Consider the following 11,866-nt stretch of genomic DNA (forward strand, 5'->3'; position numbering starts at 1 on the left):
TAACTGGTTTTGTGCTCAAGGATGTTATTTTTATACTTTTTATGTTATGTTCTAAAATGTTAAGTAAGTTTTGTTTATGGTTTATGTCAACATGTGTTGTTGTTAAATGTTATTTAATTATGTTGCTTTATGTTGTTAATACAAAGAATAGGGCTCATGTGATGTCTTCAGAATTACTTAAGTTCTTGGAAAGTCATAAAAGTTCTGAAATGTTTGTAGTCAGATAATAGACCACATTTACAATTATCCATTTAGCAAATGCTTTTACCCAAAGCTGCTTACAATTGAGACTGGCCATTCATGAAGAAGAAAACCCTCTAGTTATTTGCATTCTGGGAAGAATTTGCTATAAAGTTTCCAGAATTTGCTATAAAGTTTCAGGCTATTTATAGGATATTTATATGTTCAACTGGGGAGATGTCTGACTTCATCCTCATGTTCACGAAACACTTTTTAGTTCATCCAGCCATCTTTATGAGGGGATTAACATCCTGGAATAGGGAAACATCATTAAGGAAGAATGTTTACAACTTATGTTGCACCTGGCACTGTAAAATGGCTGTTATGGGATTATACACAGCAATTATAGGACATAATGAGGTTTGTGAAATAGGCTGCCCATATCATTATGAATAAACCACACTGTAAAAAATTTATAATCTTCCCAACTCAAAATTTTCTAGTGACTGGTCACATCTAAAATTTTCAATTGGCCCAAGTGAAATTCTGTAAATGTAATTTTATCAATTGTAGCAATAGTCTGTTAACATTGGCTCAATGAGAAATAATTCGTTAAAACAATTGAAAAGAAATTAGTTTACCAACCCATGTTATTGGCCCAATTATACATTTTAAATTGTAGTAGCATTCCTTTTTAGTTTTACCTAAACTAAAAATGTATTTTGGTAAATTTATATTAGTAAAGCAACTTCACTGTATTGTTTATTCCCCGTTGCCCCAAAAGAAAAAAAAAAAAATATATATATATATATATTAAACACTCAAGCCATACTGCCACATTTTATTTAATACATTTTATTAAATCTACAACAGTATTGTGAAAATACCTTAAATGGTAAATACATTGAACATTTCTGCACAGTAGACCTTAGTAGATAAAAATCATGCATTTCAATTCAGGATTCCAAGATACACAAAACTCATTAGACCTTAGATCTTACATTAACAAAACAATTATTTAAAAAACATGTATTATCAGTGTTTAGAGAAATTTCACTGACATTTTGGTATTTAGGTACTACATTTATGAAACTGCACTAACAATATTAAACATTTAAATAATTTAAAATATTATGTTAATATTTGCTAAAGTGCAAAAACGTCAACACAACATAAAATGCAAGTAACAGGAGAGGGTTACTTTAAATATTCAGTGTAAATTTACTTGAATTTTTGTAAAACATTTACAAATATTTGAAACGCTGCAAAAGTCTGAAGTAAAAAATTACTTCAGGGTTGTGTTTAGTTTATTATAGTTAATTTCATCTTAATATGAGCTCATGAAACTGCATCTTACTCATCAAATATTAAGCATGTAAACACATTTACAGATATATAGAAAGCAGCAAAAAACATTCTCACAAAAGGTACTTTGAGCTTAAGGGTACTTCTCCCGTGAGGGTTAAGTGAAATTTCACTTAGTTTTCCAATAATTTGCTCATCAGAGTTTGCACTTTTTTGCTGCACTCAGTTCCCATGTTCAAAAAGACCTTCTGAATGAATTCAAAAGTATATCTTAAGTCCTTGTTGTACTCCATGTTAAGTGCGTAGAGCATGCCAAAGAGGACAATGAACGCACTCACAAAGTCTCCCATGTTTTCCAGGACAACTTCCTCTTCAAGGACAATTGCAACATTTACCACATCGGAGAGGGATCTTGAAGTGGAACTGTTGCTGCTCACCACTTCAAGAATTCCCATTTTCATTCCAACTTTGTGATGCTCCAATGCCTCTGAACTCTGTAAAAAGTATAAAATAGCAATATTAATACTGATAGTGAATAAATCCAGAACAATACAAAACATCTTCATTCCCCATATTCTCGCTATTTAATAAAATATTAAAAAGTTCCCACTTTAAAATATATAGTGTGACCGGCTGATACAGACTTCTAAGAAATATAATTGACAGAATGTACAAAAAAAAATTGCAAAATTTCATTTTCATAAAAAAAGTCAATAATAAGATGAGAACTAAGAAATACTACATAAATCAAAGTAATCAGATGTAAAATAACCCTGGTTAGTCTTCATTGTAAAAATTAAATACAGATGAATGCTTACACTTACAAAATTTATTCAGTCAAGAGTAGAGTGATTTGATTTGTCTTTTTCTCTTTGATTAACATGACAGACAGCAGCAGGCTTATTAGACTGCTGTCTCTTTAAGAGCTTATGCACGGATCCAATATACAGTTACACAACATGCATTATCTTTCACAACCATTTACATTCCAAAACTGATGGCTTAACTGACCACTCACCAATACAGGCGTTTACAATTTTGTGTGTATTTGACTGTTTAAGCGGAGCAAACCACTCATTTTGGTACTTGCAACTCAAAAGCTACCTGACAGAAGGCTTTGTGCATGCCACTTATATAGATCAGTGGTGCACATGCTTTTGGTGTGAGCATGAAACTTGTAGGAATGACTAAAAGGATTCACAATACAAGCACTATTTCAACTATTCAGAGCAAATGAGAAGAGTGAATGTCACTTCACCATCGGAGAGAAGAAAGAGTGAGAACGTGCAGCTGAAACAGGTGTATCAATACTGCAGAGAAAGTGTATTGGAACCATTTCAGATATTTTTAGTATCAATATGTATCGAAGTAATATTTTTTTTGACAACACTAGTGTCTAATTAGGATTGTTGTTCTGAAAGATTTCATGGTGGTTCCCCCTGGTTTAATTTGGCCATGCATGTATTACAAATTTTAACAAAGAATTACAAAGTTTATATCTGATAGGTTCATAAAATAATAACTAGCAGATATATTATTCAGACCGTTTTTGTGTAGAATTAGGTGCCATAAGCAGTAAATGACAAAACCTGATTGATACATGGGACTGCGCTTTATGTTGTTTTATAGTCAACCATAAGGGTTGGATAATGGCTGAGGTGAAAGTGTGTGCAAGCACTGATGTTATACAACTATTATTATTTAACCGCTTGTCATTTTCTGTCTGCTTCTTTTGAGCTTTTCTTATTATATTTATTGGTTTATTCGTTGTTATGATGGGCTGATACAATTGTCCTTTGATAACAGTTACAGTGAAACTGTGCAAGCACTGATGGAAGGGGGGCTTAAGATATTTTGTGCATTTATTTTTCTGCCACTAAAATTTTCCATTTTTCTTTCGACTAAAAACCATCAATCCCTAGTTATAGCGTAGCTCAGTAATTTAGCATTTTAAAATCTTGCTGTAGAAATCTACTGTCCACTGGATGTCTGGAAGCAAGTGACGTAGGAGGCAAATTTGCCAATAATTCTACACAAAAACGGTCTGATTAGTATATCTGATGTACAGTACTGTGCAAAAGTCTTAGACACATTGATATTTTCACACGGAAAATGTTTTTAAGCCAGTTATTTATATCTTTTACTGTAGTGTGTCAGTAGGAAATATCAGTTTACATTTCCAAACATTCATTTTTCAATTAATTGTGTATTTTTTTATGCACAAGAAGTCTGATAGCAGCCGGTATGATCTGATCTCACCATCATCGAGTCTGTCTGTGATTACATGAAGAAACAGAAAAAAACTGAGACAGATTAAATCCAGAAAAACTAAGGCAGCGTCTCCCAGACACTTGAGGAAACCTACCTGCAAAACTATAGTACTGTGAAGTTTGGGCACTTATCAGAATGCTTTAAAGTGAGAATGCTGTCAAAAATAATAACATAAATAGCTTTTATTTATGAATTAACTTTTATTAACTAAATCAAAACGATATTTGTAGTGAGCACCCTTTGCGTTTGAAATGGCTTTTGCAGTGTTTCCGATACATTGACTAGACTGTGGCGGCCCGCCACATTCTAATTTGTCCCGCCACAGTCTCAAAGTACGCCTGTCGCGATATTTAAATAATCGACTGATAATTGAGTCATAGGGCAACAGAAATAGACTTGCACCAATTAAGTTTTTGTGCACTATATTCAAACTCATCTGAAGCCATTCCATAGCTTCATGTGAGGACGGAAGAATATGTACATTGTTAAATTTAAGTTCAAAGAAACTCGTCTTCTCTCCGCTGCAGCTGTCAATCATTCTCTGTTCAGCACTCAAACAGCGCATCGCGTTCGGTAACGACAGTCTGCACGGTAAAACTCTCCAATATGATATATTCCCATTATAATACTTGATATGTAGATAAAGGGCTGTGGATTTGCATAAAATGACAATCTTGCTGGAGTTTATTGCTGTTTCTGAACGATGTCATACTGGCTACAGTTAGATCGCACAACACAAGGACTATGAATTGGTGTCACAAGCACAATAACTGGTATTTAAAACTGAAAAGAAACATACGATCAATAAAGTCTTAGTTGCAGATATACACAGGGGTTATCTTTGTGCCGTGAACTTTTCAATGCGCTGCGCAACTGCGTGCTCTGACTCGATATTGCTTCAAGCACATCATTATGCACCCGGGATGTGCATTAGCGTTTTTTTTTGCTGCTGTTTTGAAGCGTTTCATATTATCATGGTTTTGCACACTGAAAGATTATTAATAGCCTATTTTGTTCTTTCGTTCTTATCAATAGCCTATTTTGTTCTCATTAAACAGCTGCTCAATACATTTAAAATAAATTTTTAAATGTATTTTAATCTTAGATTATTATAAATACATATGTCTTTACATTAATATATAAATCAAATGTAAATGTTTTTTTTTTTTCCTTTCATAAGAATGCATATAGTAATTTTAAACTTTATTAACATTCAGATTTTATAAAATTACTGTGCAAAGTTTTTTTTCAAGAATTAGGCTAGCATACTTTTTGCTGCTGAATTATATAGTCACCTAGATTATTTATTTATTTATTGGTCAGCTTATGATTATATATTTTTATTCATTTGTTATTTTTTTCTATAATGAAGTAGTGTGTTTAGTGCATTCTGGATTGTGTTTAACAAATCAAAGAGTGGCCATTAGTTTTACAAATACAGATCTGTAGATACATCCCTCCACTAATTATTCTATAAATAAATTAATTCAACAAAGGTAACCTCTTTTGCTACATATTTTTTAATGGATTAAATGTATACTCTACATGTTTGACCACATATTACCTATCATTTAGCCTACTATATGTTGTGTACGTGACTAATGTGCCCTGCCATCACCAATAAATAAATTACTATTAGAGCACAAAATTGTTTACAAGATAACAAATTTCTTCATTGATCTAATCACTTAAATTTTGGTCTCAGAATGCACCAGATTTATGCATTTAAATTTAAAATGTACAAAATTTTCCTCCAGGGGGGGCATGCCCCCAGACCCCCATAGAGGGACTGGTGTCCACCCACCACAGTCTCACAAAATCCTGTGGGAAACACTGCTTTTGTCACCTGCAACTATTCTTACACCTATTCATGTAGTTTTGCAGGAAGGTTTCCTCAAGTGTCACAGTTCTTCTGGATTTAGTCCATCTCAGTTTTGTATGTAATCACAGACAGACTCAATGAAGATGAGATCAGATCTCCATGTGGAGCATAGAGACTATTGTCAGACTCTTTATGCATACAAAAATCTCACTGGATTATTACAATTAATTGCAAAATGAATGTTTGGAAATGACACACTACAGTAAAAGATATAAATAACTGGCTTAAAAACTTTTTGTATGAAAATACCAACATGCCTAAGACTTTTGCACAGTACTGTATATCAGCTATTCATTTAGCTACTTATTATTTTACCAACCTATCAGATATAAACTGGAGAAACATACTGTTTTCAAGCTGGTCAGCTACATCCAGCAACAGCTGAGCCAGTGGTCCTAACAGAAACGGTTGTTCTGACTGGTAAAATAAATAAATGTAGAAATACATAAATGTAGTATAACACAAATGGTACAAACATAGCGCAATTTAAAAAAATATTCTTTGGACAAAATTATTCATGTATTCATTCATTTATGCATAGCTGCATTTATCTATTTTAGAATTTTATTATTTAATTATTCATTTATTTATGCATTTCTACATTTATTTATTTATTAAATTATGCATTTATGTATTTATTAATTTATTTATACTTAAGTCATAAGCACCTGATTTAATGGAGGAGATTTGCTAGGGTGACTAGATAGGTGACTAGAGGGTACAAGATTTATGGGTGACTAGGTGGAGAAAATGCCTTTTGAGGGAGGTTAGTCCCATTCACACTGCCAGCGACACGCAGTGACAAAACAACATGATCCCATTAATTTTCAAAGAACAGTAGAGAATATAAAAAAAATTACCAGAATAGTCTTGCATATGGTTCCATGTTCCTTGAAATAAAAAGGAAGACCCCGAAGAGCAGTAGCCCTTCTCTGCACAGTTAAGTCTGCCATCTGTACAAGGAAATGAAAATAATAACATCTGATTAATAACATTTGTAAATGTATAAACAAACAGACATTCTCTCAGATTTCATTTAATTTGTGTTCTGAAGACAAATGAAAATCTAACAAGTCTGGAATGGCATGAGGGTGTGTAATTAATGACATAATTTTCATTTTGGGGTGAACTAACCCTGTATTGTCACACCCCTACTGGTCAGCTAACAAGGTGTTATGATACAGAGGGGTCGGACACAGATGTACAAAAGGTAAGTAGTCTTTATTGATAACCAGTGAGCAGATATGGAAAGCAGAGTGAAGCAGGTGAGCAATGGTAAAGTCTGGTGATAGTTACTGTCCTTTTGTGATTGCAGATGGTGGAGACTCGGAACTGGATAGAGCAGGAGAACACAGGAGACGGAGGAGCACTCACACGCAGACGAGGAACACACTAGGAGATCAGGTAGCACAGGAGACAGGTAAGTAGCGATCGTGGGAGTCCTTGAGGTAAGCATACAGGTAAGTATAGCTCAACGAGACCAGACAGTGAGTGCAGGGTGTGAGTGCTCTTAAATACTGATGGTGATGAAGGTGATAATGATGTGCAGGTGACGGTGATTAATATTCCGGTGATTGGGAGCGTTGTGGTTGGTGCACGGTGGAGCCTGACGTGTCTGTGACAGTACCCCCCCCTCCACGGCCCGCTCCTGAGGCCCCGACGTCGTGGTGGCCGTCCTCTTCCACGCGGGGCAGGTCTGTCAGGGTGGTTACTGTGGAAGTCTTGGAGTAGGTTGGGATCGAGGATGTCATTTCTTAGAACCCAGGAGCGTTCCTCAGGGCCATAACCTTCCCAGTCTACGAGGTATTGGAAGTGGTGGTATTGGACCACCACGGCGTTGGAAGTCCAAGATCTCGTGTACTTCGTAGGCTGTTCCGTCCTCTAGGATGAGTGGAGGGGGAGGCTCGGCGGCTGCCACGTCAGGCCCTGTGGAGGAGGAAACAGAAGGATGGTGAGGTTTGAATAAGGACACGTGGAATGTGGGGTGAATGCGGTAACCTGGTGGGAGCTGGAGCTGGTAAGTGACTGGATTGATCTGCTTGATGATCTTGAAGGGGCCAATGAATCTGGGACTCAGCTTTCTGCAGGGCAGACGCAGCCTGATGTCCCTTGTAGACAGCCAGACCTTCTGTCCGGCTGGTAGACTGGAGTGTCGGAACGGCGAAGGTCGGCTGTCATTCTGCGTCTGCGCAGGGCTCTTTGCAGTTGATGGTGTGCTGAATCCCATACCCTCTCGCTCTCCCGGAACCAGTAATCCACTGCTAGCACGTTGGAGGGTTCCCCATCCCAGGGGAACAGTGGGGGTTGGTACCCGAGTACGCATTGGAATGGTGTAAGTCCTGTAGTGGGTTGACGTAGGGAGTTCTGCGCGTACTCGGCCCAACCCAAGTACTGGTTCCAGGAGTTCTGGTGGTCTTGACAGAAGGTACGGAGGAAGCGGCCGATCTCCTGGATTTTCCTTTCTGTCTGCCCGTTCGACTGTGGGTGGTATCCAGATGTTAAGCTGACGGCCACACCTAGGAGTGAGTGGAAGGCCTTCCAGACACGGTAAATAAACTGTGGTCCTCTATCGGACACAATGTCTTCTGGAATTCCGAAGTACCGGAACACATGGTTGAATAACAGTTCAGCTGTTTCCATAGCAGTAGTTAGTCCTTTCAGAGGGATAAGACGACATAACTTGGAGAAGCAGTCGATGATAACCAGAATGCAGGTGAATCCATCGGAGGCTGGAAGGTCGGTGATGAAGTCCACTCCTAGGTGTGACCAGGGCCGGGTTGGAACGGGCAGAGGAAGGAGCTTGCCGGCTGGTAGGTGACGTGAACCTGGTGGAGGTGGCGCACTCCCTGCAGCCCTGCACGTACCTTCTGACGTCTGCCGCCATGTTGGGCCACCAGAAGCGTTGTTTAAGCAACGAGAGGGTTCCATTGACCAGTGCCAAGTGACGTGTGGGCTGAGTGGATGATTTGAGTGCGTCGTGACCCGGTGATGAAGAGCAAGCCTGGTGGGCAACCCGGCGGAGGGTTCGTGGAGGGTATGGTCTCCTCCGACCATGTGATGGGGCTTACGATGAGGGAACTTGGAATGATCGGTTCAGGTTTTTCGGATGTCGTCGATGTACACCAGAACGAATCGGTTGAGGAACTCCCGGAGCACCTCATGAATGAAGTCCTGGAATACGGAGGGGGCGTTGACCAGACCATACGGCATGACTCGTACTGTAGTATGGTACTCGTAGTGGCCGGTGGGCGTGATGAAGGCGGTCTTCCACTCGTCCCCCTCACGTATCCGGATGAGGTTGTACGCATTGCGGAGGTCCAGCTTCGTGAACACAGTGGCACCACGGAGATGTTCCAGGGCCGCTGGGACGAGAGGAAGGGGGTAACGGAACTTGATGGTGATCTTATTGAGGGCTCTGTAGTCTATGCAGGGCCTCAAGCCTCCGTCCTTTTTGGCCACGAAAAAGAAGCTGGATGCAGCAGGGGACGTTGATGGACGAATGTAACCTTGGTCGAGGGCCTCCTTGATGTACTCCTCCGGGATGGAAAGTGGGTATATCTTACCCTTTGGCACTGGTTCACCCGGAAGCAGATTGATGGCACAGTCCCATGGCCGGTGTGGAGGCAGCTTAGAGGCTCTCTGGGGCAGAAGACGTCGCTGAAGGGGGCGTAGCACTCAGGGATGTCGATGGAATGTTTCTCGACTGGACTTTCGATGGAGGTTGTACAGATTGGAAGTTCGTTGGAAAGAGCTCGTGGAACAGGAAGCGTAGAGATGCAGTGAGAGAAACAGGCCTCGCCCCACTTCAGGATTTCGCCGGTCTTCCAGGAGATGGTCGGGTTGTGCTGCTCCAACCATAGAACCACGTCAGCGGTGGATTCCTCCAGAACCAGCAGATGAATGGTCTCCACGTGAAGAAGTCCGACTTGCAGTTGAAGGGGTCCCACCACACGGCGCACATGTTTTCGGCTGAGAGGTTTTCCCGTTATGGAACTGATCTGGTAGACAACCGGAGACGGAGAGGTCTTGAGGTTGAGGTGCCAGCAGAGGGCGCCGGAGATGAAGTTGCCAACAGTGGTGAGTGGTTTCATTTTATGAGTAGAGGGAAGAATGGCACTCACCATTGGGCGAGGAGGTCGTGTGGGGCATGCTGAGATGACATGCCCCGGCATACCGCAGTACAAACAGAGGTTCAGGGTCAGCCGACGTCTTCGTTCTGAGGGGGTGAGACGAGAGTTCTCGATATCCATGGGTTCATTGGCTGGTTCTGGAGAGCTGACGGGTTCGGACCGGCAGAGGAGAGAGTCGGAGAATGACTGGTCCTGGTGTTCTTGAAGACACGCTTGCATACGAGTGGCGCAGCGGATGGAGAACTGGATGAACTTTTCTAGGCCGATGGAATCCTCGTATGCAGCGAGATGCAGTCACACCCGAGGCTCCAATCCTTGGCGGTAAGTCGTGATCAAAGCTTGTTCATTCCATCCACTTACGGCAGCCAGCGTTCTGAATTGCAAAGCATAATCATAAATTGACATGGAACCTTGTTTTAAATTGTAAAGTTTCTCACCAGCAGTCGAATCTGAGATGGGTTTTCCGAAAACCTCCCGGAAGTGGGAAATGAAGGCTGAATATGACTGAGTTACCGCGCCATGTTGTGACCAGATAGAATCAGCCCATTTTAATGCTTTGCCGCTGAGTTGAGAGATGAGGAACGCAATTTTGGCTGTGTCGTTCGGGTATAGGTGCGGCTGCATCTCCAGGACCAGTTCACACTGCAGCAGGAAACCGCTGCAGTCCTCCGCTGATCCTGAGTAGGGCGCTGGTTTGGCCATGGGACTGGCGTACACAGGTGGAGAAGGAGATAGGGCTGTGTTGACGGTGGTGACTGCAGGTGCCGGTGAAGGAGAGGGGATTGTGGATGGCGTTGGTGGATTGATGGTCAGAGTGCGGCGTAGCGCATCCACAAGTGCTTGGAAGGGATCCTGTTGGCTCATACTGGTTTAGCGGTTTGGGTCCGGTCTTCTGTTATGATACAGAGGGGTCGGACACAGATGTACAAAAGGTAAGTAGTCTTTATTGATAACCAGTGAGCAGATATGGTAAGCAGAGTGAAGCAGGTGAGCAATGGTAAAGTCTGGTGATAGTTACTGTCCTTTTGTGATTGCAGATGGTGGAGACTCAGAACTGGATGGAGCAGGAGACCACAGGAGATGGAGGAGCACTCACACGCAGACGAGGAACACACTAGGAGATCAGGTAGCACAGGAGACAGGTAAGTAGCGATCGTGGGAGTCCTTGAGGTAAGCATACAGGTAAGTATAGCTCAACGAGACCGGACAGTGAGTGCAGGGTGTGAGTGCTCTTAAATACTGATGGTGATGAAGGGGATAATGATGTGCAGGTGATGGTGATTAGTATTCCGGTGATTGGGAGCGTTGTGGTTGGTGCACGGTGGAGCCTGACGTGTCTGTGACACAAGGAAGGAATTTGATCAAGGAAGCTGAAGTATGCTTGCTCGAAATATTAGAACCAACAAGGTTCTCGCATGCCAGGCCAGCACATTTGAACCAGAGCCCTTGAATATGGCTCTGGTTTGAGCTTCTGCAAGAACCAATGTTCTCATGCATCAAGCAACAAATCTCTTTCGACAACACAGATTAAATGGCTCATAATGATTTATTTTTGATCAATGTATCTTTGAAGTGTCAAAGCTTTGGGTGAACAGACTTTCAATGAAGGGGCATATCTCTCAGATTTGATTAAAAATCTTCATCTGTGTTCTGAAGATAAAAAAAATTCTTATGAGTTTGGAACAAAATGAAGGTGAGTAAATGACAACATAATCTTCGTTTTGGGGTGAACAATCCCTTTAAATAAAAATTAAGACCTACCTGTTCATCTAGATTGTCCAGCAAAGTCTCCAAGTCACAATCGCCTCTCTGTATTACTTTTGCCCTGAAGAGTTTCAGCAAGCCTCTGGAGTTGTTATCCAATGATGTAAGGAATGTGGATTTAAGGTCTAAATGGTTGATCCTTCTAAATTCTGCATAAACCTATGTGAGAAACATAAGAGAAAGAAAAAAGGAGAGAGTTCAAGCAAATAAACAAAACAACTGTCTGTACAATATGACCTTAGAAAACATACCTGTTCCTCATTAAAGAGTGCTGGCCATCGTTGTTTGAGTGTTGATACAAGAGGCTGATCTTCAACAACCTCACGTCTTCTAA

The 11,866-nt window shown here is 40.7% G+C and overlaps 1 protein-coding gene across 1 annotated transcript in view; it reads right to left on the reverse strand.

Annotated features, from left to right (window-relative positions):
* Positions 1 to 1,019: 1,019 nt before the first annotated feature.
* LOC125258652 overlaps positions 1,020 to 11,866 on the reverse strand; it is a 13,593-nt gene continuing 2,746 nt past the window's right edge. The window contains exons 4-7 of the mRNA XM_048175595.1: positions 11,784 to 11,862; positions 11,530 to 11,691; positions 6,499 to 6,591; positions 1,020 to 1,979 (exon numbers count right to left, since the gene is read on the reverse strand). Of these exons, the coding sequence (XP_048031552.1) occupies positions 1,659 to 1,979; positions 6,499 to 6,591; positions 11,530 to 11,691; positions 11,784 to 11,862 (655 nt within the window). The 3' untranslated portion in view covers positions 1,020 to 1,658. The remainder of the gene's footprint in view (positions 1,980 to 6,498; positions 6,592 to 11,529; positions 11,692 to 11,783; positions 11,863 to 11,866) is intronic.

This window comes from Megalobrama amblycephala, linkage group LG23 (assembly GCF_018812025.1).
Source record: "Megalobrama amblycephala isolate DHTTF-2021 linkage group LG23, ASM1881202v1, whole genome shotgun sequence".
Taxonomy (NCBI): Eukaryota; Metazoa; Chordata; class Actinopteri; order Cypriniformes; family Xenocyprididae; genus Megalobrama; species Megalobrama amblycephala.